Source organism: Salvia splendens, chromosome 13, assembly GCF_004379255.2.
Source record: "Salvia splendens isolate huo1 chromosome 13, SspV2, whole genome shotgun sequence".
Taxonomy (NCBI): Eukaryota; Viridiplantae; Streptophyta; class Magnoliopsida; order Lamiales; family Lamiaceae; genus Salvia; species Salvia splendens.
Window position 1 is genome coordinate 29,717,653 of NC_056044.1, and position 15,659 is coordinate 29,733,311.

Below are 15,659 nucleotides of genomic sequence, written 5' to 3' on the forward strand. Positions count from 1 at the left end.
ATTGCATGTTTAGACTTTAGTTGTTTTCGCGAGAAAAAACATACCAACACAAACTACCATTTAGTAAATTCAAACACCAAAATTCGAAAATCTAATTTGCTTTCGCATTAATTCAGCCTGAAATTCCAACAATAGTAGGCCAATATTCAAGAGCAGTAAGAGCTCAGTAGAAACATTATGGTCTAAACAGAGCACACTAACACAAAACGTTTCAGCTAGGATTACATAAGCTTAAAGCTTAGGTAGACTGCACATTATGCAGCAGCCGCATCCGGTGCACTTGCCGGCGGTGGTTTCTTCCTCATTGTCCAAAATGCAGCATAGTATTGGTTCTGCAGTTACATAAAGAAGATGAATTCATTGTGTGGTCATGTCAAATATATACCAACACTTAACATCATCAGCAGCAGCAGCAACAGGAGCAGAAAATGTAACAGTAATAATGGTCACCGCGAGTGCAGTGGTGGCTATAGAGTAACAGAACTAGGCAGATTAACAGTTAAATGGCATCAAATATTGAACTGAAATTCCCAGTTCAGGACATAAAGTTTAGATTACAGTGTTACATATAGGCTCGGATCCAAATATGGGAAACTTACCTGCATCATCGACCTTTGATTTGTTGTATAAGTTGTGGCAATGGTTGATTCCTTCTGTTTACAAAAAGAAAATCAAATGAAAGAAAAAAGTGATATTAGTAAAATGTTTCGATGGAGTCAGTTCATAATTAAATCCAAGGATACCTCTATTTCAAATCCATGGTGGAAGGCAACCCTCTTTACATCTTCTAAGCTAAGCTCAATTGACATCTCCTAGTAGAAGCAGATAGCATGAAAAAGAAAAGTAAACACATAATTGATACATCACTTATTTCTTCATTTGTTGAACTTTTGAAAGAGTGCAAAGAGATTAATAGTTCAGAGACTTACATCGTCTTGATTATGAGCATCTGCAAAATGATAAAGCAGGGGTCCCAAATTGATCCAGACCTGTCAATTCACTCAGAATAAGAAATGCATGCAGGAAGGATTTGGGGCTTCGATCACAAGTAGAGACCACTCACACCCCCGTCTTTAAGAATTTTAGATATTATCTCAATATAATCCACAATATTGTGTGCCGTATCAAGAAAGAAGCAAGTCACAACTGCATCCCAGGCTCCTGAAATTATAGTGAGAGTAATAAGACAGGTATCTAACAGCAGGTCACAGAAGTTGCATGACATGTACTTTGAGTTTCCACTGGTTTTACACTCCAGAATTTCTTCAATTTAGAGAAACTGCTAAGGAAATAATATGTTTACTACTCCACATAATGTGTATGAAGCTCAATTGTGGAATAGAAGTACCCAAAGCAGTTCAGATTACAGTATTATCCACCTAAACTTGACAAGGAATTCTGAACATCTAAAAGTCACCACTACCTCAACATATATACTGATTCCCTATGCCTTTCTTACCTACTTGACTTCGATCATTATAGACCTCGACGAAATCACCTCCGCACATTGAGAAGCCTTCAGTAATTCCTGCACTGTTCCAAAGGATAATATCACAATCTAGTTTCTGAAAAAGGTGTAAAGTGGCTCATGATACTTCCAAAAAGAATTAACATTCACTACTGTTAGACTTGCTACAGTATGAATGTATGATGCAAAAATATAATTAAGAGCTTAAGAGCTATCATGCAATTGCAATTAATAAAACCATCTAGTGGCAGTGTAGGAAAGAGCAGAAGCACAAGAGAGAGTAAAGTCGAGCATAAGATTATCAGAATTGAAGGAATGCAGGTGACCAGATTGATACACATGAGTTTTACAATAGGACAAAGTAAATGTAACATACTGGGAAAAATTACTTAATAATAGTACTCCCTCCGTCCACAAAAAATAGTCCTATTTGTGGATGGCACAGATTTTCATGAAAAATTGGTAAAGTACGAGAGGAGAAAAAGTAGGTAAAATAAGAGAGATATGGAGAAAATGTAAAGTATGGGAGAGAGTAGAAAAAGTGGGTTAAGTATGAAAGAGAAACATTCCATTTTCAGAAATGGGACTATTTTTTGTGGTCACCCCAAAATAGCAAAACAGGACTATTTTTCGTGGACGGAGGGAGTATCATTTAGTGACAACAGGTTCATTCATTTGTTGAAGTAAATAGATGTTAAACAGTTAGCTTATGAAAAAGTAATCATTCAGGTGTCTTAAATCTTAATTTGTATTTTGAAAAGCACAGATACAGACAAAAAGTGGATGAAAGAACCAACTGTGAAAGGCAAATGGCTACAGTAAAACATAAAAAAAAAAAGCAATAGGAGAAAGCATATAGAAACTAATTAATAATTTTAAATCAATACCTTGCTGGATGAATGTCCGGAACAGAAACAGGGCGAAGTTGATCTTTGTCGGAAAGTAAATTGCAATTACTGTGGATCCATGGATATATTTTCCACTGCTCGAAATTTTGAGAGCTAATGCACTAATAAATTAATACTAATGAACCAATATTTAAAAAGAATATAATCATAACAACAGAGGTACTACTTACTAATTTAGTATAAAACTGGAGCATATCATCATGTAGTATGAAAACTCATTTCCTTGGCTTATGAAACCTGTGATACAACAACACACTCAGACTGACAGCAAAGAATTTATCATCTTAAGATGAAGAGTACTCCAGTAGCATACCCAAACATGAGATTTCTAATGCCAACCTCCCAAGTCCAGCTCCTGGAACTAAACATGCAGGAGGACTGGTTAAGAAGACATAAGATATCAATATTACCAAAAGAGAGTACCAGCCAACAGATTTGTTACAATAATATAAAATATCAAGCTCAATTGGCACAAATACAATGGCAGAATAATCTGCAAGTATCCTGACACCAGAGACTCTTAAAAACATAATATCTCAGAAATGATACCCGTCACTAGAGCGGTCTGGAAAAAGTCGGTCAAGCTCTTGAAGAATTGGTCTATAGCATTCATCACGCTCCTTCTGACCCTAAACATAGCAAGGTGAAAAAGTAGTAAATCCAATATATCCACTCTTTTCATATATATATATATAATGCTTCTACTTCTGTTGAATGAGGTTAGACTTTTGAATCACAATACCATAATCATCATTGTTATAAGTATATAATTATACTCAATGTTATCAATCTCGTATGGCGGCTTATGGCGGTTTGCCTAAAAACCGCCACAGGGATATGGCGTACTAGTATGGCGGATATGGCGGTCAAAAATTAAATAAATAAAATAATACTTATATATTTATATATAATTCAAAAATTAAAAAATAAATATAACATCTAAAACACTTTAAACAATTAATAAAGCATAATATACCACTCTAACCACCATGTTTCTTGCATAATGCCCTATTCCTAAATGCAGTACACACGCAATGTTGTCAAATGTCAGATATGGCGGTGCTATGGCAGTGACATGGTGCTATGGCATTTCCACCACCGAACGCCATGCCATAGCGCCATGGCGCCGCCATATCCGCTATTTGATAACATTGATTATACTTAAAGACCTTTTATCTACAGATGAAAAGAAAACAAGGAATACCTCAGCTGCCCAATCTCTGACAATGTTCCTTATGATGCATCGAACCTGGGAAATTAGTACGATAGTTTAAATCTTAAGCATGGATGGATACTCAAAATCAAAAAGAATAGCTAACCTTATCTACGTCAGCCAAAGGAACATGAAATTGCAATGATGGGTCCAACCAATCAGGCGACGGCGAAGCCTGAAATAACATATGCAGGGTATAAATTATTAATAAGAAAATAGAATAATAAGTATAAATGTAGCATTCTAAACTATGTATGCAAGGCTCAAGCATTTGAAGTTCTTGAGAAGTTGCAGATTCATTTTATGCAATAAATCTCTGTTTGATGCACTTGTCCAGTATGCTTGTGACTTCGTCAACATAAAAAAAACTTCTAAAAATTTCATCACAAACAATCATGATAACCCAACAAAGATAATTCAAGAGAAGAAGAATATAAAATAGAAGTACGAGGGAAAATGCTAGAAGAGGTGGGTTGGTGAAAGAATAAATCTTGGAAAGGAATGCCTTACATGTCCATCACAACAATGTGTACCACTCTGATAACTATGGGCATCACCACCTTGTACCATTCCATTACGCTCAGAGGCTACAGAGCAATTCCCGACGTTTTCGCTCAATGATTGGATTTTCTTCTCCTGTTGTTATCTACATAGGTCAAATTTCATAATGAAAAGGAAATAAACAAATTGAACAGAGAGAATATTTCAAACAAATCCTACAGGCATGACCCAAGATGTTAAGAGAGACCTCACTGATAGTTTCAGGCTTAGGAGCGTCACTCGCTCCATCTTCCCCAGAGCGAAGTTCATCAACTTTTGCATTATGTAGTAGGGTGTTATTTGAGCCAGACTGACAAGGATGTGGATTCATTTCAGTAGAAGAAAGTTGTTGAACTGGGGCATTTTCAATCGCATGATCCTCAGCAATGTCAGTGTCCACATTCATGTCAATAGGAGGATCAAAGGCCTGCCAAAATCAAGAGGTGGGGCAGATTCAGACAGATCACAATATACATACAAGCTTTCAACACTCCAGAGGACAAACAATCAGATCAAAATACAAGTCAAGCAAGTAATAAACGGGGAATCAAGTCACCTTAAGCATTTCAAATATGAAATAAGAATTTTGTGAAACACACCTGCAAGAAAATAACACCAGATTCAGCACACTGAACATTATTTTTTAATGGTAGTACCATATTTCCATTCTCCTTCATTGATATTCTTCATGATACATATTGATATATATGGTACAAGGGTATGGATGGGATAATGAATATGCAGTTATCTGCTGGAAAACATGCCAATATATAAGATATGGTACTTGAAAGTATAAAAAATGTACTTTCTTCATAATTCATAACGTTATTTAAGTTCAAGTTAACTTCAAATAATTATACCCTGCCAAGGATGGGGGCTACTCCATCACACTAGAGACTTTCAGGTACGGAGTTTAGAATTCTTCCTATTTCTTTATTTTATTATTCTATTTTCCTCCATTTTATAGATCATCTTGTACTTTAAAAAATTATTTATTTTTGAGGAGGAAATATGGCACCCCAAGTCCCAACCCCCACCCACCAAACAAAGGACATGATTTGAATGATGATGTGCATCCGGAGGTTCTGATCAATTTTTACTTTTAATCATGAAAACAAAGGACTTGGCCAAGGCAAAACTAAGCTGCAGCTGAGCAAAGTAAAGATGGGATGCTAACTCAATCAAATGAATTGATTAGCACCATCGCTCAGGGCAGTAAAAGTGTTTGGGTATTAGCAAGAATGACATGATTGGTGCCAAACTGTACTCAGTACTGGTTATACTCAAGTAACTCAACACCTACATTTCCAATCATAATGAGCCACAAAGTTCATAAATATTCAATTAGAACTTCATCATATAAAGTATGTAAGTATTCCTAACATAGATATGCTATAGTAGATTTTACCATCTGAGTTTCTGAAATTTCAGAGGAAGGTGTGACAACAGTGCCTGCAAAAGCCAAAATAAAAAATTGGTGAAACTACCTATATGTATGTCATATACATGATAGCATAACATAATTCAAAGTAAAGTAGGAGATTGCAGCACAAAGTAAACCGTCTCAACTGCGGCGGATAATAGAGCTTCGGTGATGAAGATTATCTTTATTCCAAGGTAAAGTTCAAAAACTTGTTCAGTAGTCTGGAGTACTAAGAATTAGCAGTGTATTCACAAAGAGTCCAACATTGCCTTCATTGTCCTTTACCACATAAGAAAACATAAAAAAACCAAAACTTTACATTTTACAACATACTTCACCAATCACCATAGATATAACACACAAATTTTAACCTTGCATTCTACATAATATTTCACTTGAAATGATTAACATGCTCACTCCTGTTCCTATTGGTTAACTAGAAAGAGACCTTGTGGGCAAGAGGAAGCCTCCTGAAGCATCTTTCATATCTTTTGATATCTTCCTCAGCAGCCTCCGGATAGCTGCGTTCAGAGCCCAATAAAAATTAAAACTACATTACAGGGACTCATATCCATTGAAGCAATAAAGATTATAATGAATAAACTGGAAATGAATTAGTATACCTGACAATGAAAACATAAATGAAATACTAATATACAAGTCAACTATAGAAGTTCATCAACAAATCATCAGGGAATATATTGGCAGGCGCCAACTACTGTAAACACAATAACGATCCTGATTCTATCTATCGTTACTCTCAACTAGAGTTACTAAACAGTTGAATTTACTAAGAGCACCCACAACCGTGCTCTTGCCAACGAACACGGTTGTGGGCCCGGCGCCACTATTACTGCCTGGTTTTAGGCAAGAGCACAACATCCACAGCTGTGCTCTTCCACAAGGACGAGCACAATTCATTTTAAATAAAAACATTTCCATAACATTAAAATTCATTAAAAAAACCGAAATAATATTACAAATTACAAATAAAATAAAAAAGACATAATTAAAATCCTAAAAAATAAAAATTACATAATTAAAATCCTAAAAATTAAAAATTACATAATTAAAATACTAAAAATTAAAAATTACATAATTAAAGCTAAAAATATCCCCGTGGAAGACTACTCATCCGGCGGCACTACCCCAAATTGTTTTTGGAGGCCCAATATCATGGCCTCGTGCGATCGAAGTTGCGCGGGGGATCATAGTTGACCTATCGGCCATATTGAGTTAGGCCAAAAGGGTCCACAACGAGTTAGTGGGGGGTGGAGGTAGCGCATAGGGAACAGGAAAGGTAGCGGAGTCGGGAGCATCGTCGGATAAAGTCGCGGCGCGACGGCAGTTGGCCGCCGCCTTCTTCCTTCCTTGCGGTCGGCGTTGGGAACCGCTCGAGCCGGCGTCGGGGCTACTCAAGTTAGCTCCGGCGAGTTGGCTAACCACGTCTTCGGAGCCAGAGTCGGATAGGGATACCGACCTTGACCGTTTGGAGGAGCCGTTAGAGGAGGATGTTACGCCTCCCCTATACTTCGGATGCGACCGCGTCTCCTGCCAAATGTTGAGATACTTGAACGCCTTGTAGTTAATGGATTAGTAGGTCGACATGGCGGAACTGATGATGTCGGCCTCGCTCCGGCCGCTCCCCGCCGACCGCTCTTCCTGGAGGTAATACCCCTGGAACTTGTTAATTTCTTCGTTGACTCGGTAGATGGCGTTGCGCTCGATTGTTCCCTCCGGCCGGTTTTCATTGTACCGGCGACAGATGCGCCACCAAAAGTGATCGCCGGATTAGTTCGTGCCAACCTCCGGATCTTCGGAGATTGACAAATACGCCTTGAACAATTGCTCCATCTCCGCCGGCGAACACCGCGGGTAGGAGGAGTCGGAGTTTGGGAGGGGGCGGTCGACCTCGCTCTAGGCTCGGGTGTCCACCCGTATCGCCCTTCGAGGGCATCTTGGTCGTCGATTGGGTATGACCGGTAGCCACCCGGAACGCCCGAACTTTGGGTTTGAGGAGGGGCCGAATATTCCGTTTCCGGACTAGGAAACGGTTGTGAACCGAACCAATCGGGGTTCCAACCGTGGGAGCCCGGAGGGTGATCGCCTTGGCCGAACATTGTTATGTTGTATGTGGAAGAAATGGAGATGAGAGAATGTAGATGAGAATGGAAATGAGAGAATGTAGATGAGAATGGAAATAAAGAATGTGGTGTGAATTTTTGGGAGTGAAAGTGGGAGTATTTATAGATGAAAATGTGTATTTTTGGGGGGGAAAAATAAAAAATAATAAAAGTGGTAGAAAACGGTAAAAAACGGATATATTTTTTTTGGGAAGTGGAAAAAATATTTTTTTTATTTTTAATCGGTTTTTTAATTAAAAACCGATTTTAAAAAAAATAAAAAATTCAAAGGCAACGGCTATGTCGTTGCCCAATCGCAGCAAACCACGTCACCTGCTCGCTGGCACGGACCTGCTCGATGCATCGAGTAGCGCCGTGCCAACGGCGGACGAGCTCTTCCGTGCCGCTGGCACAGACGGACGGACGCCGTCTGTCCGTCCACCGTTGCAGATGCTCTAAAGCTCAACTGCTCCATCATCGCGTGCAGCGTAAATTCACCGAAAATTATGTTTGAATATTCACCAAAGAAGAGTTCAGTACCAATTAACCCTTCATATCCTCAATTCATCAAGCTTAAAGTAACAATAGCAATAGCAATAGCAATAGCAATAGAGACAGAACACCAGCAATCACTAAAACTTCGCAGACTATTGCAAAGGAAAATACAAATAAACAACGGAACTTTTCAGAGGATTAATCACGAAAAAGAGAGACGGAAGCACGAGTGAGAGTGGGAGAGGTGTATACTTGAGATAAGCGCTAATGATACGGCGGAGGGATTTGACTTCGAGAGCCTCTTCCAGTTTCCGGCGACGCAATTCCTCATCTTCGATTGACGACATTTCCCTCTTCTGTAAATTTTCTTCCTTCTTCGATTCTAATAATTGGTTAAATTACCTTTTTGGGGAAAAAATAGTAGGAGTAGTTTTTTAAGCGTAGATATCTTCGTGTTAATATTTTTTCCACTATTTCATGGAGTAATTATTTATTAATGAACTATAATTAATATTTATCACTACAAAAAAAATTTAACAAAAATTGTATATCAAACTTTTAATTGATTAACCTCAATAATCAATTCTTATTCCAAATTTCAACATTTGGAAACATTGATTATAATCATAATTGGAATAGTGAACCTTAGGTAATTATCTTTAAATTATGCAAATGCATAATATAATTTGAAGAAAAAAATGTCTAAAACTAAAATAAAAATAAAAAGGGACATAAAATGATATGCTCAGTGCTACAAAAAGAATCATATACAGTAGGACTCTAATAAAACACCCTGAAATTGGGTTTAAATCGGTATAGATGGAATTTGCTATTCCGGTTAAAAATTACGGAATTGGAATTTTTGGTGAATAAATAAATATCCAAAATAATACTAATAATTAATTAAGAATTGAGTATTATTGTTATAATTAAAACAGGAAAAATAAAAATAAATGCGCATTAATGAAATAATGCTAGTTTTTCAATTCTTTTACCAATGTATAATAAAATAATATGTTGCAACTAGTATTAATATATACTCCGTAGTGTATACATATCATTTCAACTTCATTTTCTTGAAGAAAATCAATACAATCGTCTAACACCATTTTTACGAATCGAAGGTCCGGTTGCATAGTCGAAACTAAATCAAGACATTTCTTCGATCCTAACCTAATTTTTTGCTATAAAATTGATAATGTTGAGTTATGTAGTATGTTGATTTAATCTTAAATTATTGATTAATCTGAAATCGTAGTGCACATACACATGTTATTTTGATAGTCTAAAAATAAATTATAGTACTAAATATTATCTCATTTTATTAGTACGTTTGTAATTTAAATAAACAAAAAAGTTAGGGATATTGGTCTCTAAAACCAGGAACTTTTCCCAAATTTTGGTATTTTTCACGGCATGTTTATCACCATATTTGACTAACTTACGAGGCCTTTTTATTATACTTGACACAAATAAATCAATGTCGTTTTCTACGTGACTTTTAATCCTACTTGTTATGAACTTAAAAAGTGATTTAAAATACCATAAAACGTACTTGCTCACGTAAAATAAGATTTTGATAAAAATATTTTATTTGGGCCAGCTTGGGAAACACCAAACAAAGTACAAAGTTTATGATATTCTAGACTAATTTTAAAGTTTATGGAAAATACCAAATTTTGGACAAAATTCATGATTTTAGAGACCAATATAAAAAAAAATTACTCCACATAAGGCCATCCACAATAGGAATAGCCCAGCCATAGCCTAGCCACAAACTCTTCCTGCCACATCATCAAAATAAGCAAATAGCCCAGTCATAGCCTAGCCACATCACTCAAAATTATATAAAGCAAATAATTAACAATCACACAAAATACGGAATTAAATTTACGACACAGGTACAGGAAAATTCAATAATAATATTAAAATTTTAAAAAGTACATTAATTAAAAAACACACTTCATTAAAATTAAAATAACATTACAACATCCTCATTAATGAGTTTGTCCCACATCGAAAGTGGAACATAAAACATTCAAGGATGTCTCTATAAAAGAGAAACAACCATGAATGAGTTTGTCCCACATCGAAAGTGGAACATAAAACATTCAAGGATGTCTCTATAAAATAGAAACAACCAAGAATGAGTTTGTCCCACATTGAAAGTGGAACATAAAACATTCACGGATGTCTCTATAAAATAGAAACAATCAAGAATGAGTTTGTCCCACATCGTAAGTGGAACATTAAACATTCAAGGATGTCTCTATAAAAGAGAAACAACTAAGAATGAGTTTGTCCCACATCGAAAGTGGAACATAAAACAACATAAAACATTCAAGGATGACTCTATAAAAGAGAAACAACCAAGAATGAGTTTGTCCCACATCGAAAGTGGAACATAAAACATTCAAGGATGTCTCTATAAAAGAGAAACAACCAAGAATGAGTTTGTCCCACATCGAAAGTGGAACATAAAACATTCACGGATGTCTCTATAAAATAAGAACAACCAAGAATGAGTTTCATAAAAAACATTAAATAAAAAAAATTTAAAAAATCCGCTGGGCGATGCGCTCGGCGATCCGGAGCCTTCAATGGCGCCGAGCGGATCGCCTAGCGCATCGCCCAGCGCCCACACATCGCCTAGCGCTAGGCGATTTTTTTTTCGGAAACCAGCTCGGCGGTTACAATGGTTTGCCTAGCGCTGGGGCTCGGCTAGGCGGGGCTCGGCTAGGCGCCATTGTGGATGGCCTAAAGTTTAACAATAACACAGAAATGGAAACCAAGAAATGGAAACCAGTTTAATAAATACCTCCAAAAATAGAAATGCATTTCTTCTTCCAAATGGGTTGGCTTTGGAACGTAGAAGCTCTACCAGAAGAGGAGGCTGAGAAGAAGAAATAACATGAAATTATATCTCAACTTCTTCTCTATCCGATTCGATTGATTAATTTCCACCTCACAACAACACCGATCCAAGTTTTTCTTCCAATTTCTATAGATCTGAAGAAAAAATGGATATATTCCGGAAGGCAAAATCAATCAGGATGGTGAGCTACCGCGACAAATACCTAACCGCGGCGGAAGATGAGGAGAGCGTGATCCAGGATGAATCGCCGCGGCAGAAATCGGTGTGGACGGTGGAATTGATGGCGGATCGCAACGCGATTCGGCTGCGGAGCTACCTCGGAACGTATCTGGCGGCGTCGACCATCCCGCTCCTCCCCGGGGTGACGGCGAAGAAGGCGGTGCAGACGTCGCTCGAGTCGCCGTCGGATCCGTCGATTGAGTGGGAGCCGATGCGCGACGGGATGCAGGTGAAGCTCCGGTCGTGCTGCGGCAACTTCCTGCGCCCTAACGGCGGCCTACCGCCGTGGAGGAACATCGTCACGCACGATGTCCCGCACCTCCCCAATTCCGGCAACAAGCTGCTGTGGGATGTGCAGATCGTCGAAAAACGGCCGCCACAGAGTAAATTTGGGAGGTGCAGATCGGGATCGTTCTCGGAAACCATGGATGCGATCGTACATTCTGAATATATTTGAACGATGCTAGTTAATCGTGCACACATTGGCTCTCGACATACAAAAGGTAAATCGATCTCGCCTCTCTTGTATACAAAGAAAACTGATGAATCAAATCATCAATGGAGTCACATTAGCGCGGAAAGAAACAGAGGGGGCGATATCTTATATCTATATATACATACATGCACACATAAATTGGATAGATGAAGATTATTCTTCTGGAATTGAATTTTGGAAATTTGAAAATCCAGTCTGCCGCAGTGGCGTTGATGTTTATTGTTCTAGCCAGCTCTGCTCGACTGTAGAGAAGATATGAGTAATGGATCATCATTTTGATTTGGCGCAGTTTTCGTTACACAAGTAATTTAATCTTCTTTTCTTCGGCTATTTCTATTTTTTCATTTTTTGGAAGTACTACAGAGGATTTTTGTAGTATTCAAAAGAAAAGTTGAAGTCAACAAGTAGACGAGCATCAAATCTGTAACAAACTTGAGGACCCACAAAAAACATAGAACCATAAATGAAAAAAAAACGGAATAGCATGAACTCAAGTGCTCACCATATGTACCCTCGTTGTTCCACAAAATTTATCATGTTTTAAAACAGCATGAGTATTAAGAAATACTTCATTCGCCCTTAAAAAATGGATAACATTTGAAACGGTACGAGTAAAAATATTTGAAACGATACGAATTTTACTGCACAATTGGTAAAGTAAGAGAGATAGAAAGAAAGTGATTGGAGTACTGTTGGTGAAGAATGAGGGGTGGGAATCTGTGCAAGTTTGCACAACAGCCCCTACTGTTACTCACATAACAATAAAATAAAGTTCCCTTCGTCCCACAAGAATATGCATTCTTTCCTTTTTAGTCCGTCCCTCAAGAATATGCACTTTCTACTTTGAGAACTCTTTACTCTCTAATGAGGTGTGCCCATTATCCACTAACAATATTTTATTTACTTTTTTTTCTCTACATCTCTCTTACTTTTATCTATTTTGTACTAAAACTCGTGCGAACCTAAAGTGCATATTCTTTGGGGACGGATGGAGTATTTATTTATTTATTTATTTATTTATTTTATTTTATTTTATTTGATTATTTTATTGTTATGTGAGTAACAACAGGGGCTGCTGTGCAAACTTGCACAGCAGAGGATCCCCATCCGGAGATTAAGACTCACCTCATTAGAGAGAAAAAAATTTCTTTAAATAGAAATGATCTATTTTTAAGAGAAATCCTAAAATAACAAATGTGCTATATTTTTAAAGAACATGTGAACTATAGTACTCCCTACATCCCAACTAAGTTAATACATAATTTTTGGGCGCTGGGATTAAGAAATTGTATTGAAAAGTAGGAAAAAATAATAAAATAGGAAAGATAAAGAGAGAGTAAAATAGATAGTGAAATAAAGTAAGAGTGATTGAATGTTTTGTTTTTTTATTAAAAAAGAAATGACTCAACTTAGTTGGGACATCCCAAAAAGAAATACGACTCAACTTAGTTAGGGCGGATGAAGTACTAGAAAATACGTTTAAAAAGTTATACTCGAATGTGAGTCTTACTTTTATAATAAAATGTAAGTGAGTTGAAAAAGTTACTTGAATTTATGTATCCACTGTAAATAAAAATGAAATATGACAAACTTTGTTAATAAAAATGAAATATGACAAATTTTGTTAGATGTGTGAAAATAAAAATAAGTGACCAACTTTATAAAATGGAAGAAGTATTCGAGAAAGGGTACATACACCAAAATCTATATCTAATGGTGAATAAGGGCGAGGAGCGTATATGGTGGTTCCGACTTGGCTTCCAATTATCACCTACTGATGGTAAAATTGTAGAAATGACCAATTTTGGGAATTAATTATTTAAAATGGGCTATTTTGGGAATAAAAAAAAGTGTTTTTTTAATTCTTGCATAGGGTATTATGCATTTGCAAAATGCCCCAGCTCTTGAATTTTGCCCACCCTTGGTCGACTGAAAACCAACATAAAAATCTATTGTATCAAACTAACACTCTGAAAAAAAATGCATTACACATTTGCAAAACGCCCCATTTCTAAGAATGAGAATTTTGCTAACCCTCGGTTGTCTTAAAAGGGAAAACCAACAAGAAAAACTATTGAATCAAACTAACGCTTGCAAAAAAAAAAAAAAAAAAACGCATCAGCCACATGAAAGAAAAAAAGCTTACCCGCAAAAAATGTGTCATCAACACTACCCATGTGACCATGTCACCCATAGCACAAAATCAAAACTAAAAATCAAGCATGGAGAATAGGAACAAAATTGATTTTGTATTTTGAAAATTATCTCTCCAACCTTAGGGTAGTACTCCGTATTTATTTGTGTGATTACGTGCAGATTATGTTGAATTATTTAACAGAGGTCGAAATCAAATATATATCTAACTAAATTAAATTATTTTATAGCTCGTACTTTATAAGTCAAACTTAATGCCCTTGAATGGTTACTAATACGTTACTTCTCTTATCCCAAGTTAACTTGGTAAACACAATAATAAAAAATTAGTGTATAAAATAAAATAAATAATAGAGTAAAATAAAAGAGAGAATAAGTTTCTTTTGCCATAAAAGACAAAAGAAGGGTGGTTTCTTAGGATAACCAACATGCAAATATATATTGTGAACGTGGGGTATCAAACATGAGGGTCATTTAAAAAACTTACCTTGTAATCTTGTATGATGCATCTAACAATAACCGAGAAATACACATACTCAATAAGTTGGATTATTTTCTGATTTTGTTTCTTCTCTAGCATTTTCCAACTTATGCTACTCAATAAGTTGGATTATTTAAGAAAGGAGGGTGAGATAGGTGAACTCAGAGAGGATTATGTATGGAAAATTGTCTTTTAAATTTCAATATTTAATTGATTTCTAGTCAATTTCATAACTTATAAGATTAGTTAATTTTACCATAATTTTTATATAATTGTCCTATACAATTAAAATTTGGATAAATTTGTAGTGACTTTGTACTTTTCTTCTTATATCCTCACCAATTAATTAATAATCATCTAAAATTGACTATCATAATATAGAATAATGATAAATTTATCCAGCAGTTAACAAAAAAGTAGTTTAAATGACAAATTTTGTAAAAATTTTAATGGTATGTGACAATTTAAAAATGTGCAGAAGTTAATGATATAATTAACTAATTATATAAGTTAAAGGATTGACCAGAAATTGTTATTTAAATGACAATTTTATCTTTGATGGGGTACGAACTAAACCCTAATGGCAAGCCCAATAACAGTGACGGCCCATCAGCCCAGAGCCCAAGAAAGAGTACCTGTTCGGCACCAAAGAGTTCGGCACGACCAAAGAGTTCGGACTCAGCCTACAGCTCGGTAAAAGCCGACCAGTCAAGCTCTCCTCTCAGATCGGCAAGAGCTGATCGGTAAAGTCCAGCAGTTCGGTCTCAGCATTCGACCGAACTAGGAGTTAGTGGACTCATGAAAGGCCTCCACGACCTCCGCTATACCCACGATCTATTTAGTGGTACGAAGCAGTTATTGAGCAGTTATTGCTCACCCACGATCTTGTTAGTGGGGCTGCAAACCACGACCTTAGTTCAATGTATAAATAGAACTTAGATCAGATAGAAAAGGGTTAAGCTCTCTAGAGATAAAACACCATATAGCAAATAGCAAGTTGGTATTTGTAAGCTGTAGAAAACAGATCAAGCAATACAATCTTGCCCTCCCTTTTTCCCGTGGACGTAGATTTACTTCAGTAAATCGAACCACGTAAATTCTTTGTGTCATAATCTTCATTCTCTACCAGCATTTACTAACATCAGAAATTCGCGGATCCATCACTGGCGCCGTCTGTGGGAAGCAGAGAACAAAATTTGTGATAAAGCGAATTTTTGATCCATTTTTTTCCACCCAAAAAATGCATACCAGATCGCAGAGTACC

At 36.6% G+C, this 15,659-nt stretch overlaps 2 protein-coding genes across 2 annotated transcripts; one reads left to right on the plus strand and one right to left on the minus strand.

The window, feature by feature from the left end:
• Positions 1 to 82: 82 nt before the first annotated feature.
• On the minus strand, positions 83 to 8,573 carry LOC121759932 (carnosine N-methyltransferase-like). The gene is made up of 18 exons (XM_042155513.1): positions 8,423 to 8,573; positions 6,001 to 6,073; positions 5,538 to 5,581; positions 4,686 to 4,728; positions 4,338 to 4,556; positions 4,100 to 4,225; positions 3,696 to 3,764; positions 3,581 to 3,625; positions 2,926 to 3,005; positions 2,690 to 2,754; positions 2,547 to 2,613; positions 2,356 to 2,469; positions 1,460 to 1,533; positions 1,064 to 1,161; positions 930 to 989; positions 744 to 812; positions 600 to 653; positions 83 to 332 (listed from the first exon to the last, which is right to left on the minus strand). Exons 1-18 carry the CDS (start codon positions 8,515 to 8,517, stop codon positions 255 to 257), a joined length of 1,473 nt encoding a protein of 490 aa, XP_042011447.1. The 5' UTR covers positions 8,518 to 8,573; the 3' UTR covers positions 83 to 254.
• A 2,617-nt stretch (positions 8,574 to 11,190) lies between these two features.
• LOC121760851 lies at positions 11,191 to 11,721 on the plus strand. The gene has a single exon (XM_042156453.1). The coding sequence runs from the start codon at positions 11,191 to 11,193 to the stop codon at positions 11,719 to 11,721; it is 531 nt and encodes a 176-aa protein (XP_042012387.1).
• The last annotated feature ends 3,938 nt before the right edge of the window (positions 11,722 to 15,659 follow it).

What these genes read in the sequence shown, in the direction of transcription:
- LOC121759932 (XM_042155513.1), bottom strand. Translation starts at nt 8,517, where the DNA reads ATGTCGTCAATCGAAGATGAGGAATTGCGTCGCCGGAAACTGGAAGAG. An exon ending in CCAGACCGCTCTAGTGACGG is followed by an intron (nt 2,755 to 2,925) that starts GTATCATTTCTG and finishes CTTCTTAACCAG; the next exon opens with TCCTCCTGCATGTTTAGTTC. An exon ending in CCGGACATTCATCCAGCAAG is followed by an intron (nt 1,534 to 2,355) that starts GTATTGATTTAA and finishes CCTTTGGAACAG; the next exon opens with TGCAGGAATTACTGAAGGCT.
- LOC121760851 (XM_042156453.1), top strand. Translation starts at nt 11,191, where the DNA reads ATGGATATATTCCGGAAGGCAAAATCAATCAGGATGGTGAGCTACCGC.